Below are 12,314 nucleotides of genomic sequence, written 5' to 3' on the forward strand. Positions count from 1 at the left end.
TTATATACATATGAAATAAGACACAGGCAAATGAAATGGATCTTGTTTATTGTTTTAAGTAAAGATTTGTCAAAAATACACATTTTTGTTCTAATCAGAACAAAAGAACTGAGCACATGCACTGTTTAATAAAACATATTTATGTTAAAAACTGTTCAACAGGAGGACACAGGCACCGAACAATTATGAACACAACATCTGCCATGAGTTTTTTTTCTTTTTCTAAAAGTAAAACTGAACAGTCATAGCTTAAACATGGAGTTTAATACTCATACTGATAAAACCCAGTAAGTAGTTATTTTTTGTGGGTGTGAAATCACCCAACTGTAAAGAACAAACTGCTCGTTAAGCAGACCAGAATAGTTGGCGGTAGTGGGCAACACTGGTGTGATTTTAGTGTACAAGTATAAAACAAAAAGTTTAGGATCTACACAGGCTGAAGTGCAAAGCACAACCTGGAGTCACCTCTACTTTCCCCCAAACCAAAACAAGAACCAAGTGTTTGTTACAGCGTCTAGATAAACAGAGTGTTGCTTAAACTAAACATACACAAATTGTCAAAGATCAATCAGGATAGAACAGCTTAAACACAGACTAATATATAGAAGTGTGTATATAAAAAAAACAAATGAAATAAAACACAGGCCAGAAGGTTGGAATCCTGCCTGAAGTCAAAAAGCATCCGTTAACTCATTACATGGTAGAGCCATCAAAAGCAAAGATCAAACTTATGACAAGCTGACTTATCATGTGAAAGGATCAACATTACTCCCAAATATTCACAGTATGAGTCTTTAGGAAGCTAGGAAGCCATCAGGAATTCACATCTGGAATATAAACTTTCTCTCTGTTTATATGAAGGTGCTCTTCTCTTTTATACTTCTCATATTTCTTTTTTTGTCTTCTTTAATCACCTTTGGTAAGAAGGTCCTCTATGTAGGCGTCAAGCTCGTCATCTGTGTTTATGTCAATGTCCTAAAATGTAAAAAGAAAAAAAGGTTTATTTTGCCTTAAATATACAATGTCACTCAAATTAGGATAAAACAGTAAAATGTATTTTTTCACTTTATTAAGGAGATATTCTGATTCTTGTACAATGAGTAATGTACAGGACAGATAAGTTAGCAGTCGTACCTCTTGTACTTTCTGTAAAAGTGCTACTATGTTTGTTCGCAGTTTCTGTAGTTTTTCGTCTGCCTCCCTCAGTTTGACCTCAGTGTTGTTGCTCTTCTCTTCTACAGCTTTGGCCCTGGCATCAGCTCTGCTCTGGTATGAGTTACACAGAGACTGGAGACCCGATTCATATTGCTGGAAATACTCTTTCTAAACAGAGGAACAAAAACACATCCCATACATTAACATTCAATAGACAAATAATACACTAACAGTTGTGTCACTTGGAGACCTCACACACATATGCGTTTCTAAACTATGTCCTGAGGAAGGTTTCTCAATTCAACATTAAATCTACCACATTAAAAAAAGCAAAAAATGAAAGGGAAAGATATCTGAAGTAACTGTATCTTACCAATGGAAATGACACCAAGTCCTCAGCGGTCATGCTGTTAACATCGTCCTTTGGAATCCGAAAAGCTGGAGGGAAAAAGTAACGCAGCATTGTCCTGAAAACACAAAGAGCACAGTGGCCACACCTTAGTAATCTGAAATGCTGTGATTATTTACAAAGCGTTTGGTAACAACATTAAATCCAGCTGACCTCAACATGGTGACCAGGCTCTCAGTCACCTCTCGACTGGTTCCTGGTTGAGTGGTGTCTGGCTCCATGGGCGCTGGCCCTTTCTCAGTCTCTTGCTGGGTATCAGGTGTTTGAGAGATTGGAGATGGTGGCCGCATCAACCGGACTTCATCAGTGCCCTTGAAAACCCTTTAAAAGACACACAATTAGATGACAACATATATTAATTAACTAGAATGAGTTATGTTAAAATGAGCCCAAAATTCAACAACACAAACAGAAGCTCACCATCGGTCTTTGGGGGTGGATCGAGGTACGTAGTCAAATTTAACTTTCCAGCGAACACTTTGTTTATTTGTTTCCACTGCAATCACTTTGCCAGTGTACCACTCCATATTGACACGTACTTCAACTAGAAGACCCTTATCTGTAAAAAGAGACAATCATTAAAGAAAAAACAAAAACATTACTCCTTAGAGCTTTCAGTTTCTAAGCCCTAATAAACAAACAATCCCCTCTCACCCTTCTGAGCATTTTTAATGTCATTGTCTGGGATCTGCTGTAGGGTCCTCTCCGGTTCCTGCAAACAAAACCATCATTTTTAGCCACAGTGATCAGTAGAACATTTTTAAAAGGGCGTGGGAGTGTGGCTGAAAGAAACGATTTTCATCCCTGTTAATAAAAGAAGAGAAAACCCTTAGTAACTGAGTTAAAAGGGCATGCATGATTACAGAGAGCCGTTAGAAAAACAGAGGACATTGATCTCAAGAATTGATAGAAGGTAAAGGTAAGGTACCTGCCAGAGGTAAAAGATCGAGTTATGAGTGTTGTTAGAATTTGTAGGGGAGGAATCAACACCAGCTTAATTCACTAGTAGTGGAGAGAGACCGAGTAAAGCTACCTTAGCTTTAGCCCCAAGCTGCTGGTTGGGACTGGGTTTAGGGACAGGGGTTGGTGCAGAAACCCCTTTCCTCTCAGGCTGGCAGTGTGTGTTACCCTGCGAAGGCCAACAGCAGACGGGCTCTGAATGGTGATCAGTAACCTATTGAGCTACTTAGGACCTCTTGCAACCCATTCTAATACTGACACGAATATAGGGTGGTGCAGTTCCGCAATTAGATTTGGAGTATTTGCAACTATTACACTATACAATTATTAAAGCACAGACAGTAGCATTCTGTCTCTTTGCTGCTCAAACATCACCATCGTGTTCACTTCAGCCTCTTTTTATTCACTTTCCGGTATTTATTTACTTCATGTAAATTTATAAATATGCCATGAAGCCGAGGAAAGAAACGACAAAGCACATCAGGTTCTTCACAAGTTGAATGCTAAGTGTAGTGTTTACCTCGTCTATCTTGCCACGTTTGGGCGGTAGTGTTTTCTCTACCACTTTCCCACGATTTCCAGCTGCTGCAGCCATCCTAGATTTTTTTGTCTGTGGTTCATCATCTTCACTATCTTCGCTGTCGTCGTCTTCTTCTTCTTCATCTTCTTCCTCCTCACTTTCCTCTTGTTCCATTATTCTCTTGCGTTGCCCAGCTGCTGGTTTGGCAGCTAATGCTTTGCCAGTGGCCTAAAGATGGACAGAGACCTTAGTGTGATTTGACTTGTATATGCAGCCATATACTTTTACCAACAAAAACGTCCATTGGTTTTTGAACTAAAATATTAGTAGGTATTAGTATAATAATAATCTGCAACTTGCCCGTAAGCTGCGGCTTGGTGGCGGTGTTTTGGCAGTAGCTTTGGTAACCGGCTTTGAAGCAGCTGGAGGAGTCTTTGTCGCTGCTTTGGATCTGGACGGTTCAGCTTTTGGTGGAGTTGCCGGTGCACGGGTGGAGCGCTGAGATGCAGCACGAGACGGAGGAACACTTGGGGCATTTTTGAGGTGAGCAGGTAGTGGTGGGGAGCGGGGCCGTGTCATGGCTCTCTCAGAAAATCTAGTTGCCTGCACCGAAACCAAAGATGGACACAGAAATAAGAGACGGGCTAACAATTACATTTGTCATTGAGCACAATCAACTTAGACATGTTACAGGTTGAACATATAATGTTTCAAATATTTTTGTGTTTGCTATATTAGACATTAATTCAAATTAAGATTAATTGTAATGGCAAATTAATGAGTACTCTTCTTTCACGAGGCTACTTTAGTGCAGACAAAAACTAAATAAATCTACTTTAAACTTAAAGAAATAAGAGTTGTACCTGAGAGGAGCTGTCTGTTGGTTTCATGCTGACCTCCAGTGGGAGCTTCTTAACATCTGCTGCAGATTTAATAGTGTTGGTTTTCTAAAAAGAGAAAAAACATGGTTATGTTATGTTGTACGAAAAAATAGAGAAGCAGCAAGAGTTGGATAAAGTACCTGTAAGGCCTCAAGCTTCTCTTGTTGCTGTTTGATCTTCTCTGCAAGCTCTTTTTGTTTGTCTTCAGCTGTCTGCTTGTCTTTCTTCAAAACGCCACATGGTAGATTCTGCTTTTGTTCAGGAGCATCACATCTAAAAACACAAAATGCAAATAGTATCTACATTATTACGTAAAATATACTATTATATTTAACAAAAGACTGACACAATTATCATGCAATAAGCAATACTTAAACTAATAATGTAAAAAACACTTGTGTGTACCTGTCTTGAGTGCTGTCAGGGTTCATGAGACACACCCAACTGTCAGGGTAGCGTTTGTCCACAGCATCCATCTGGAATGGCAGTGTTCTCCACTTTAAACATTTATCTACAATAAGAGCATTTTGGAAATGGGTCAGTCTGTTGAGGTATAACACGTTCAGAGTGTGTGCATGGATCTTTGACTAACCACACTGGATAGTTAGTGGTATCTCCATGGCCCGGCGTCTCTTGTATCTTAGCTCTGATGATGGCGGCGCAGACCAGCTTGCGGACAGATAACCAAACTCATCCCAGAACTTGACTATGCCTTTCTGAGCTGCAGAACACAACACATTTAATAATAGAGTAAGAACACATTTACTTAGTGTGAATACATTCCTTCGTGTCCCTTGCTGCCACTTCAACAATACACTTACATGCCTGCTCTAGCTTAAACACCATTCTATCCATTTCTCTCCCTGTCTGCCCTGTCTTGGTGTTAGACTTGTTCATGTGACCTTTTTTAGATAGGATAATCACAAATTCATGTTTTGGTTAGTTTAGCTTTGTTGAGTAGTCAGTTGGTGCTGAGCTTCGACAACTTTTATCAGTAAGTAGCCTGACACTATAACTTGATTGGTTATCGATTTTAACTCTTTGCATGTTGCAAATCTGACAATTCGGGAAAACCTACCAATGTTGGAGTCCTTCCAGTACTGAGCTAAATGTTCCCCCATGGATTTCAGTAAATGCCGATACTCCTTAGCATCTGCAAAGTCTTGTTTGTTGTGAGTTGGCTCTAGAACCAGATATGGGACATCTACGACTCCAACTACACCACCACAAGCCCTAGAACACGCAAAACATTAAACTGTAAAAACACAGTGGTTAAAATGTTGTCACTTTTCGAAAGTGCACATTTTACTCACATTCCTCCCTCAAGTTGTGGCCCCGTCTTCTCATACATCTTGATAAGACGAGAGCAGTTGTACACAAACATCCCATCCAGGTCCCTCTGTTCAATGTTCACTCCAAATATGAAATTTAACTCTTTAGGCTCTTTTAATGCTCTAAGGGAAAAGAAAGGGAATAAGTGAATTACAAGCATTTAGGTAGTCTCAAAAATAAATTGAAATAAATCAGGTTATACAACTATATTTATCATACTTTTGTTTGGCATCAAGCAACCTTTTCTTCATTTCAGCGTCCTGTCGGAGCATCATAGCTGTGTCCTGAACCTTTCTCAGAATCGCCTAGGAGAACACGGTCAAACGGGTTTAAAATTACAATGCAGTTTATAGGTAAATGATATTGTCTAGGTCGTTAAAGGCATTTTTACATTGATGCAACTACATTTCATAGACATATGAACACATTCACTTTAGTTTACCCGTGAATCTTTGGAAAGATCGTCTCCTAATCTGGCCTCCAAAGCCACTCGTTTGCTGTCTGCCTCTCTAGCTTTCTCCTCCGCTGAAATACATGAAGTTGTCAAGCCATGACAAGAAAAGCTAAAGCACAACATAAACGACCAACCCGTTGACTTACCGAGCTTAGCAAGGTGATCTGCTTTCTTTACCTCTTGCTCAGCACGTGTTTTGAACCGAGTTGATGAGTATTTATACACTCTGTCAACAAATAAAGAAAGTCAGAGTGTTATCACTGCAATACAAACATTAAAAACAGACACAAACACTCTGAATGTGATATTACCTTGGTTTATAAAGACAGCAGGACAGTCTCTTAGTCCTGACTTTGTGTCCCTGAATAAAGATTCTCATGCGCGGGTCAATGTACAAAACAGCAGCATATGCTCTGAAAGATCTCTTTTCTGGCTTTCTGTAAGACAAGAACAATGTACATATCATAAATCTTTTCAACATTGGTCAGAGTCCATTTTAATAGATGCCTTAATTTAATCACACTGTTACATTTGTACTTACACTCCTTCTACAGACGTGCCAGCCATTAATATGTCCTGATGATCGGTCTCTATATCCAACTCTGGTTCTCCATTATCCATCAATTTTAGATTATAGATGATCACCAGAGTACCTTTTGATAAAATACAACATTAAAAAAGAATCAACGTCAACCTTTGAATTTGTCCATATGATGGACATCAAAGTTTTTAATTCCTTCTTTTCCGTACCACTGTCGGTTTCTATTTTGTCGAACTGCTCCATTAGCTGCTGTTCATTTTTAAAAGGTGAGTATTTGAAGATCAGCTCAGTCTCAATAGCATACTTCTCTGGATCAGAGGTCAGAGGCTCTTTGGTCTTCAAATCCCAAGAGGGCAGGGGCACAATTACCTGAAGAGAGACAAACATGAGCCAATAAGTGCATCTATTTGTGGAGTAAAGGTGCAATGCAAAATTTAAAAACACAGAACAAGCTCACAAGACGGAATAAAACCTTCAGGATTACAAAGAGTTACATAAAACATTAATAAATTATTAATGTACCAGTATCCAACATTAAATAAAACATTAATTAATCTGTTATATATATATATATATATATATATATATATATATATATATATATATATATATATATATATATATCTATATATATATATATATATATATATATATATATATATATATATATATATATATATATAATCTGTTAATTAATCTGTTATATTTACCCATCAACAAACACACACAATACAGTTTTGGGTACTTAATCCTTCTAACCTCATCCAGTCCCTCCTCTTCATGAAAAGTCCGTGACAAAAAAAGACAAGACAGCGTGCCGCCCTTTTTTGTGAACAAGATAAAGTCCTTGCCAATACGCATGGAGCCACTGTGAACACACAAATGAAAAATTGGAAAATTAGAGACTATGAAAATTAGAATTTCATGTGACATTATTGAACAGCAATTGGGTCCTCGACTTACGATTTTAGTCCATTTCCATACTGGCCGATCTGAGTGGACACAGGTGAGCGTTTGTTTGACTTTCCAAACTGAATCACGTGGGTTGCCTCATCTAATAGAAGAAAATACAGAATATTTTTCTGCTGTATTGTATAATAAGAGAATTATGTAATAGGACATTGTATTGTATTGATATAACTATATATGCAAAGAAGGCAAGTTTAGACTAACCTAAACCAAACAAGGTACCAGCCTTAAGAGATTTATTTGGGAACTAATTCAAACTTACTAGGATCCATTCCAATACCATCATCAAGAAAACAGAGCATGTAGCTGCCCCGCAATTCTGGCCTTTTTTCTGTTAGAAACGCAGAAAAGTGAAAGAAGGATATTAAGAGCCTTTACTCCATGTCTATATTCTGTATTGAAATCATTGGTTTATTCTAAGTTGTACCTGTGTAAATATCAATTCGTGTGGCATTGGCATCTCTGTGAAGAACAAAGACAGCATGAAACTTGAGACATTAGGCAATTTTTTATATTTTTTTAACATTCATAGGCTTTACTGCAAATATTATAACTATGGATACCTTGAGTTGTCCACAAGCTCTGCCAGGGCTCCAAAGAGAAACTCGTGTGTTGTCCTGAAAGCAGATAACTAACTTAGCTATTTAAAAATTAAACCAAAGGTACAACTGAAAAAAAAGATGAGACAATTTTTAAAAATGTACCCACAAAACCTTAATATAAATGTTTAGCTCTCCCAGACCTGATAAAAATTGACTATGAAAACTTGACTGTGATGTTTATACAATTTACATTAATAAGTTTATTTCAATCTGAATTTTCAAATCTAATACTTGTTTACACATTTTATAACATTTCAGTTGCTGTAATATTTATTATTATATAATAATTTATTTTATTTGATAGCCTGAGTTTCCATTTAATCTGGGAACTCAGTCTTATGCCACTGTGTAATTATTTTAGTTTGTGTTTTTTGATATCTTCATATATACTAGGGATTATATTTATTTTCTTGAAGTGAGAGATGTGTCATTGTGAAACAGTGGAATCAAACTTCCACTGGTATAACATCATCTGCGTTTTCATCAGCATCCCATCACATTTTAAATACAGAGCCATCGGTTAATAGTTTTTGTTTCAATGTGCAGTCTTTGTGTTCTTTTGTTTGACAGTTGTGTCTTATGGCAATAGTCTTCTATGACATTTATATGAATTCATCTGTCTTTGGGGATCTGTGGTTTAATTATCATAAATCAGAACAATAAATAGCTCATAAGTACATATTGATTACCAGCAATCCAATACTTACGAATTTGTGTGTAGGTATTCAAAAGTAAGCTGAGCCCTGCTCAGGTTGATATAGCTGGAGTAGGACATGGCACCTTACAGCTTTTTCCTTGTCCCTTCCTGATCAATCGACCTGCAATAAAAAGTTTTCATCCTAAAATTAAAACAGATAGAGCTTTTTCACTCTCTTCAGAAACGCTTCACAACATTATCCAACATCCTGGACCTGACCTCCATCAGTCGATGTGCAGGCCCTACAAGTCAGGCGGAAGTACACACCCATCCCTTGTAAAAAGCCTTGCCCAGGTGAGAATTACCACGTGAGAAGCCTGCCTGGAAACACTTTTTTTTTTGCCAATGAGCACCTTTAAACACAATATTAGCACAATATGAAGACGTGATCGTTTATACTCCCGTGCATAGGTCAGTTACTGGCCCAGCTAGCTTATGTATCTGTGTCGTGGATAATGTTTAGTGAAGAGCAAATGGCTCAAACGTAACAAACGCTATGCAGCAACTATTACTAACGGTAATAATTGGGCTAACACAAGCAGCTAACCAACGTTCTAACACTGTTGATACGGCAGCTAACGCTAACTAGCTACATGCTGTGAAAACAAGGAGCTGGTGTAGAAGTTCTTATTGAGTTTTCTGACCGTTTTCATATGATTGCGACTTTGTGCTGGCTTCACGGAAATGTAATAATCCGTCCAAGGAGAATGAATTCTTCCCAACGCTGCGTTACGTGTTTCTCTCCAACACAAAACAATATCCCAGGCCGCGAACAATCCAGCCACTTCGACGGTGGTTACTAGACCCACTCTGCCTGGCCTACAGAAATCCCGCCCGTTTTCCTGCGCCCAGCCAATCAGAACGGGCCGTATAAAGATTCCTTAACGGTGATTGGAGGAGACTCCTGCTATGTATCCACGCTGCTCACCGGTGCATGCGCCTGCTGGGTCTAGAGTTCGCTAAACTGTACTTCTGAGCCCATGTAATATTTTAAGTTCACTGTATTTCAAACATGAAACGTCTACTTACAGAACAATATCTTTATTGTGTTTGTCATGTCATCATAATAACACCACGGCCTGTTTCATATACATGATGTCAACATTGTCAGAAAACATTGTATTGGTACTGGTTCCCTTATTCTGTCAATGCCAAATATTTAGTTTGCAATGTTTATTACTACTCGTGCTGTAAAGGTTATTACTGTAACGTAAGACACTGGACAGTAAATGTGTAGTCAGGTAACAGCAAAGGCAGTTTAAGCATTGCGTTACATTATTACGCTTATTACATTATTATTCCATTACTACTCTTATTCTACTATAACTTTATCACCTGAAAACTTCATAAAATTCCACTATGCAGAAAAAGCTGAAAATATCCCAACTCATATTACATTTGTAGGAACTAAGGTGGGAAATTTCTCTAGCTGAGACAAGATTGAGTTTTCAAACTTTAGAAAGTGCCATCAAAAGTAGGAGAAAATATCTCAGAAGGTTTTCACATACTGCATAGTATTTCGCAATGACCCCACTTGGTGGCAGGTCCCTTGAAAAGAAGCAAAACGTATTGCTCTTCTCTCTGTCAGCCACCAAATGACCAACAGCTACCATCTTCATGATGCGGAGGATGAACAATTCCTTAGTTTTCAATCAATGGCTTCTGCAAATAAAGCAGCAGATTTTGGTTACACATGTACATACTAAACTTTCTAAAAACATGCAACCTAGTGACTAAGGTAAGTACGTCCAGACAATATTGGTGGTAAGATAATATAAGAATTTACCTTTACGTGTTGATGATCCAGGCCATTCCACTGAGAAGAGCGTACGGATGAATGCATCAAACCAGCAGTTAAACAAAGTATAAGACAAACTCCAAGCAAACACACACTGGCTTCCAACAGATGCTGCACTGCCACACTCTGCTCCTCCTAAAGATAGATAAAGGCTTTGTTATTCTTATTATTCTTAAATGTAAAGAACATTTACAAAAGTATTATCTGTAGCAAAACCGATGATGAACAAATTATGTTGTTCTTGTGTGACACTCTACCTTTGTTAACATGACTGTGAGTGAAGGGTCATTTCTTGACTGCATACTGAAGCAGGTTTGTGCTGATGTAGGCAGCTGGTTACTCGCTTCCACGTAAAGGAACGAAACATTTTTCTCATATGCATCACACTCTGGAGGAAGTCTTTATAAAACCATAGAAAAGGAGTTCAGGTACACATGTGGTTTGTTAAATTAAAGAACAATTGAAAGACCATGTGAATGAACATACATGGTCATGGGCAAGATGTGTGTTGGGGCAGATATGGTGAGGCAGGTGTCCATGCTCTCTCCATAAACAAACTCTAGAGTCAAATTAACTGCCTCATTGTCTGTGGAGTAAAGTAAAATCATTAGTAAATATGTATAAAAAGTTTTACTTTATTTCACAATAAACCAACCTCCAATATTCAGTTGTTTGGCCTTCAAGGTGGTGTGTAGGCCAAGGTCTTTCTGAGACAAACTGGCTGAGCTGCTAGTCACAACCAAAGGAACCTTGAGATGCAAATAGGTGACAGCCGCCTCTGTGGGGCCAGCAGAAGGATCGGTTTCTTTTTCTTTGTCTTCCGGAGGGGAAGTAGTTGTTGACACATGCTCAGATGAGTCTTCACCAATTTTCACACATAGCTGCAACTTTGATAAAGAAGACAGTAGCTGATTCCAGTCCTACGAGAAAAAGCAGAGTTGACACATTTGCTTGCTTAGAATATGACATATACAGTGCGTCAATAGACTTCGACACAGCTTCCTTTGATCACAAGTATGATACGAATTGACAATATGGCTGAACAGCGTTTCTCAGTAGAAAGCCATTCAGCTGAAATAATGTGGATAAATAAGTCTTTACCTTTGTTATATCCGGATTAGGCAGAGAGTGAGTGTGGCCGTAGGAGCTGAGGTAGAAGAAGGAGATGGAGAGAGTCCACAGGCAGAGGAAGAAAGTCACGGTTGGAGCATTCTGTGATACGTAGTCTCTAAGGTTAGTCACTGAACGTCCCAAAGACATCATCACACACCAGGCATGTGGCAACTGTAAATTAAAGATAGATACTTCAGTACCTTTAAGTAGTGTCCCAGGACCCTGGAAGTGGTCAAGTTAGGTATTCATTATTAAAATGGGGTAAATAAAGTAAATGTTTACAGGACAGACACTGGGTTTACGTGAAGTAATTGCTGGTCTTCACATATGGGCTGTAGACACTGAACACGTTTGGTGACTTTGAGGCTATGCACGAGCAACTGATGCGTACATGAGACAGACTCCATACGTCTAAGTCAGGTCCACACCACAAAAGTACGTCTTATTAGAGTAACAGAATTACTACCAGGCGCACACGGAGTGTCAGTGTAGTTTATGCTATCTGACAACTTCATACCTTAAACGGTGGCGGTCTCCTCTGATCACGTGGCCAATTTTAATAAAACATTGAGATTAACGTTCTTGATAGAAAGTAAGACAAATAAAGACATTTAAGAAGTTCAAAGTCCAGTTAAACTATCGCACAAGTCGCAATAATGACTAATGGCACGACAGGGTTTTCGGTTTACGTTAGTGCGACGTTACGACGACAACCAGTGACGTGAACCACGTGACCACAGCCGAGCTTTAACGTCAGGAGACGCCTGTGCGTAAATGCGCTCTTGCTTTTACGCAGGTAAACAGTAAAACTCTGCAGCACGAAAATGACCAAAAAAAGGATCCGAGGGGTTATTGTAAGCGTTAAATCTTTGTGTTTAGAAAA

General features: G+C 38.6%; 2 protein-coding genes across 6 annotated transcripts; both read right to left on the bottom strand.

Annotated features, from left to right (window-relative positions):
* Window positions 1-31: 31 nt before the first annotated feature.
* Window positions 32-9,347, bottom strand: morc2 (MORC family CW-type zinc finger 2). 5 transcript variants are annotated; one of them, XM_041072185.2, is made up of 29 exons: window positions 9,165-9,347; window positions 8,740-8,873; window positions 8,531-8,641; window positions 7,785-7,838; window positions 7,649-7,683; window positions 7,484-7,552; window positions 7,216-7,306; window positions 7,012-7,120; window positions 6,462-6,621; window positions 6,253-6,364; window positions 6,023-6,148; window positions 5,858-5,937; window positions 5,700-5,782; window positions 5,477-5,562; window positions 5,239-5,379; window positions 5,004-5,158; window positions 4,518-4,646; window positions 4,331-4,436; window positions 4,066-4,198; window positions 3,908-3,991; window positions 3,405-3,647; window positions 3,045-3,272; window positions 2,598-2,693; window positions 2,219-2,276; window positions 1,985-2,123; window positions 1,718-1,885; window positions 1,529-1,622; window positions 1,135-1,323; window positions 32-975 (listed from the first exon to the last, which is right to left on the bottom strand). In XM_041072185.2, the coding sequence occupies exons 3-29, from the start codon at window positions 8,596-8,598 to the stop codon at window positions 907-909; spliced, it is 3,105 nt and encodes a 1,034-aa protein (XP_040928119.1). In that variant the 5' UTR covers window positions 8,599-8,641; window positions 8,740-8,873; window positions 9,165-9,347; the 3' UTR covers window positions 32-906. The 5 variants fall into 5 exon arrangements, with proteins under 5 accessions (XP_040928119.1, XP_040928120.1, XP_029018301.1 ...); XM_041072186.2 differs by having other exon boundaries at window positions 8,531-8,662; XM_029162468.3 differs by lacking the exon at window positions 8,740-8,873.
* Window positions 9,348-9,545: 198 nt separating this feature from the next.
* Window positions 9,546-12,129, bottom strand: zgc:158398 (uncharacterized protein LOC568894 homolog). The gene is made up of 7 exons (XM_029164081.3): window positions 11,949-12,129; window positions 11,420-11,602; window positions 10,974-11,238; window positions 10,805-10,904; window positions 10,576-10,717; window positions 10,307-10,453; window positions 9,546-10,182 (listed from the first exon to the last, which is right to left on the bottom strand). The coding sequence occupies exons 2-7, from the start codon at window positions 11,579-11,581 to the stop codon at window positions 10,162-10,164; spliced, it is 837 nt and encodes a 278-aa protein (XP_029019914.1). The 5' UTR covers window positions 11,582-11,602; window positions 11,949-12,129; the 3' UTR covers window positions 9,546-10,161.
* Between the last annotated feature and the right edge of the window lie 185 nt (window positions 12,130-12,314).

The sequence above is a fragment of the Betta splendens genome, chromosome 9 (genome assembly GCF_900634795.4).
Source record: "Betta splendens chromosome 9, fBetSpl5.4, whole genome shotgun sequence".
NCBI lineage: Eukaryota > Metazoa > Chordata > Actinopteri > Anabantiformes > Osphronemidae > Betta > Betta splendens.

What these genes read in the sequence shown, in the direction of transcription:
- morc2 (XM_029162468.3), bottom strand. Translation starts at nt 8,598, where the DNA reads ATGTCCTACTCCAGCTATATCAACCTGAGCAGGGCTCAGCTTACTTTT. An exon ending in TGGTATTGGAATGGATCCTA is followed by an intron (nt 7,307 to 7,483) that starts GTAAGTTTGAAT and finishes TTCTTCTATTAG; the next exon opens with ATGAGGCAACCCACGTGATT. An exon ending in GGCACGTCTGTAGAAGGAGT is followed by an intron (nt 6,149 to 6,252) that starts GTAAGTACAAAT and finishes CTTGTCTTACAG; the next exon opens with AAAGCCAGAAAAGAGATCTT.
- zgc:158398 (XM_029164081.3), bottom strand. Translation starts at nt 11,581, where the DNA reads ATGATGTCTTTGGGACGTTCAGTGACTAACCTTAGAGACTACGTATCA. An exon ending in CTAATCCGGATATAACAAAG is followed by an intron (nt 11,239 to 11,419) that starts GTAAAGACTTAT and finishes TTTTTCTCGTAG; the next exon opens with GACTGGAATCAGCTACTGTC. An exon ending in TGGATCATCAACACGTAAAG is followed by an intron (nt 10,183 to 10,306) that starts GTAAATTCTTAT and finishes CTTTATTTGCAG; the next exon opens with AAGCCATTGATTGAAAACTA.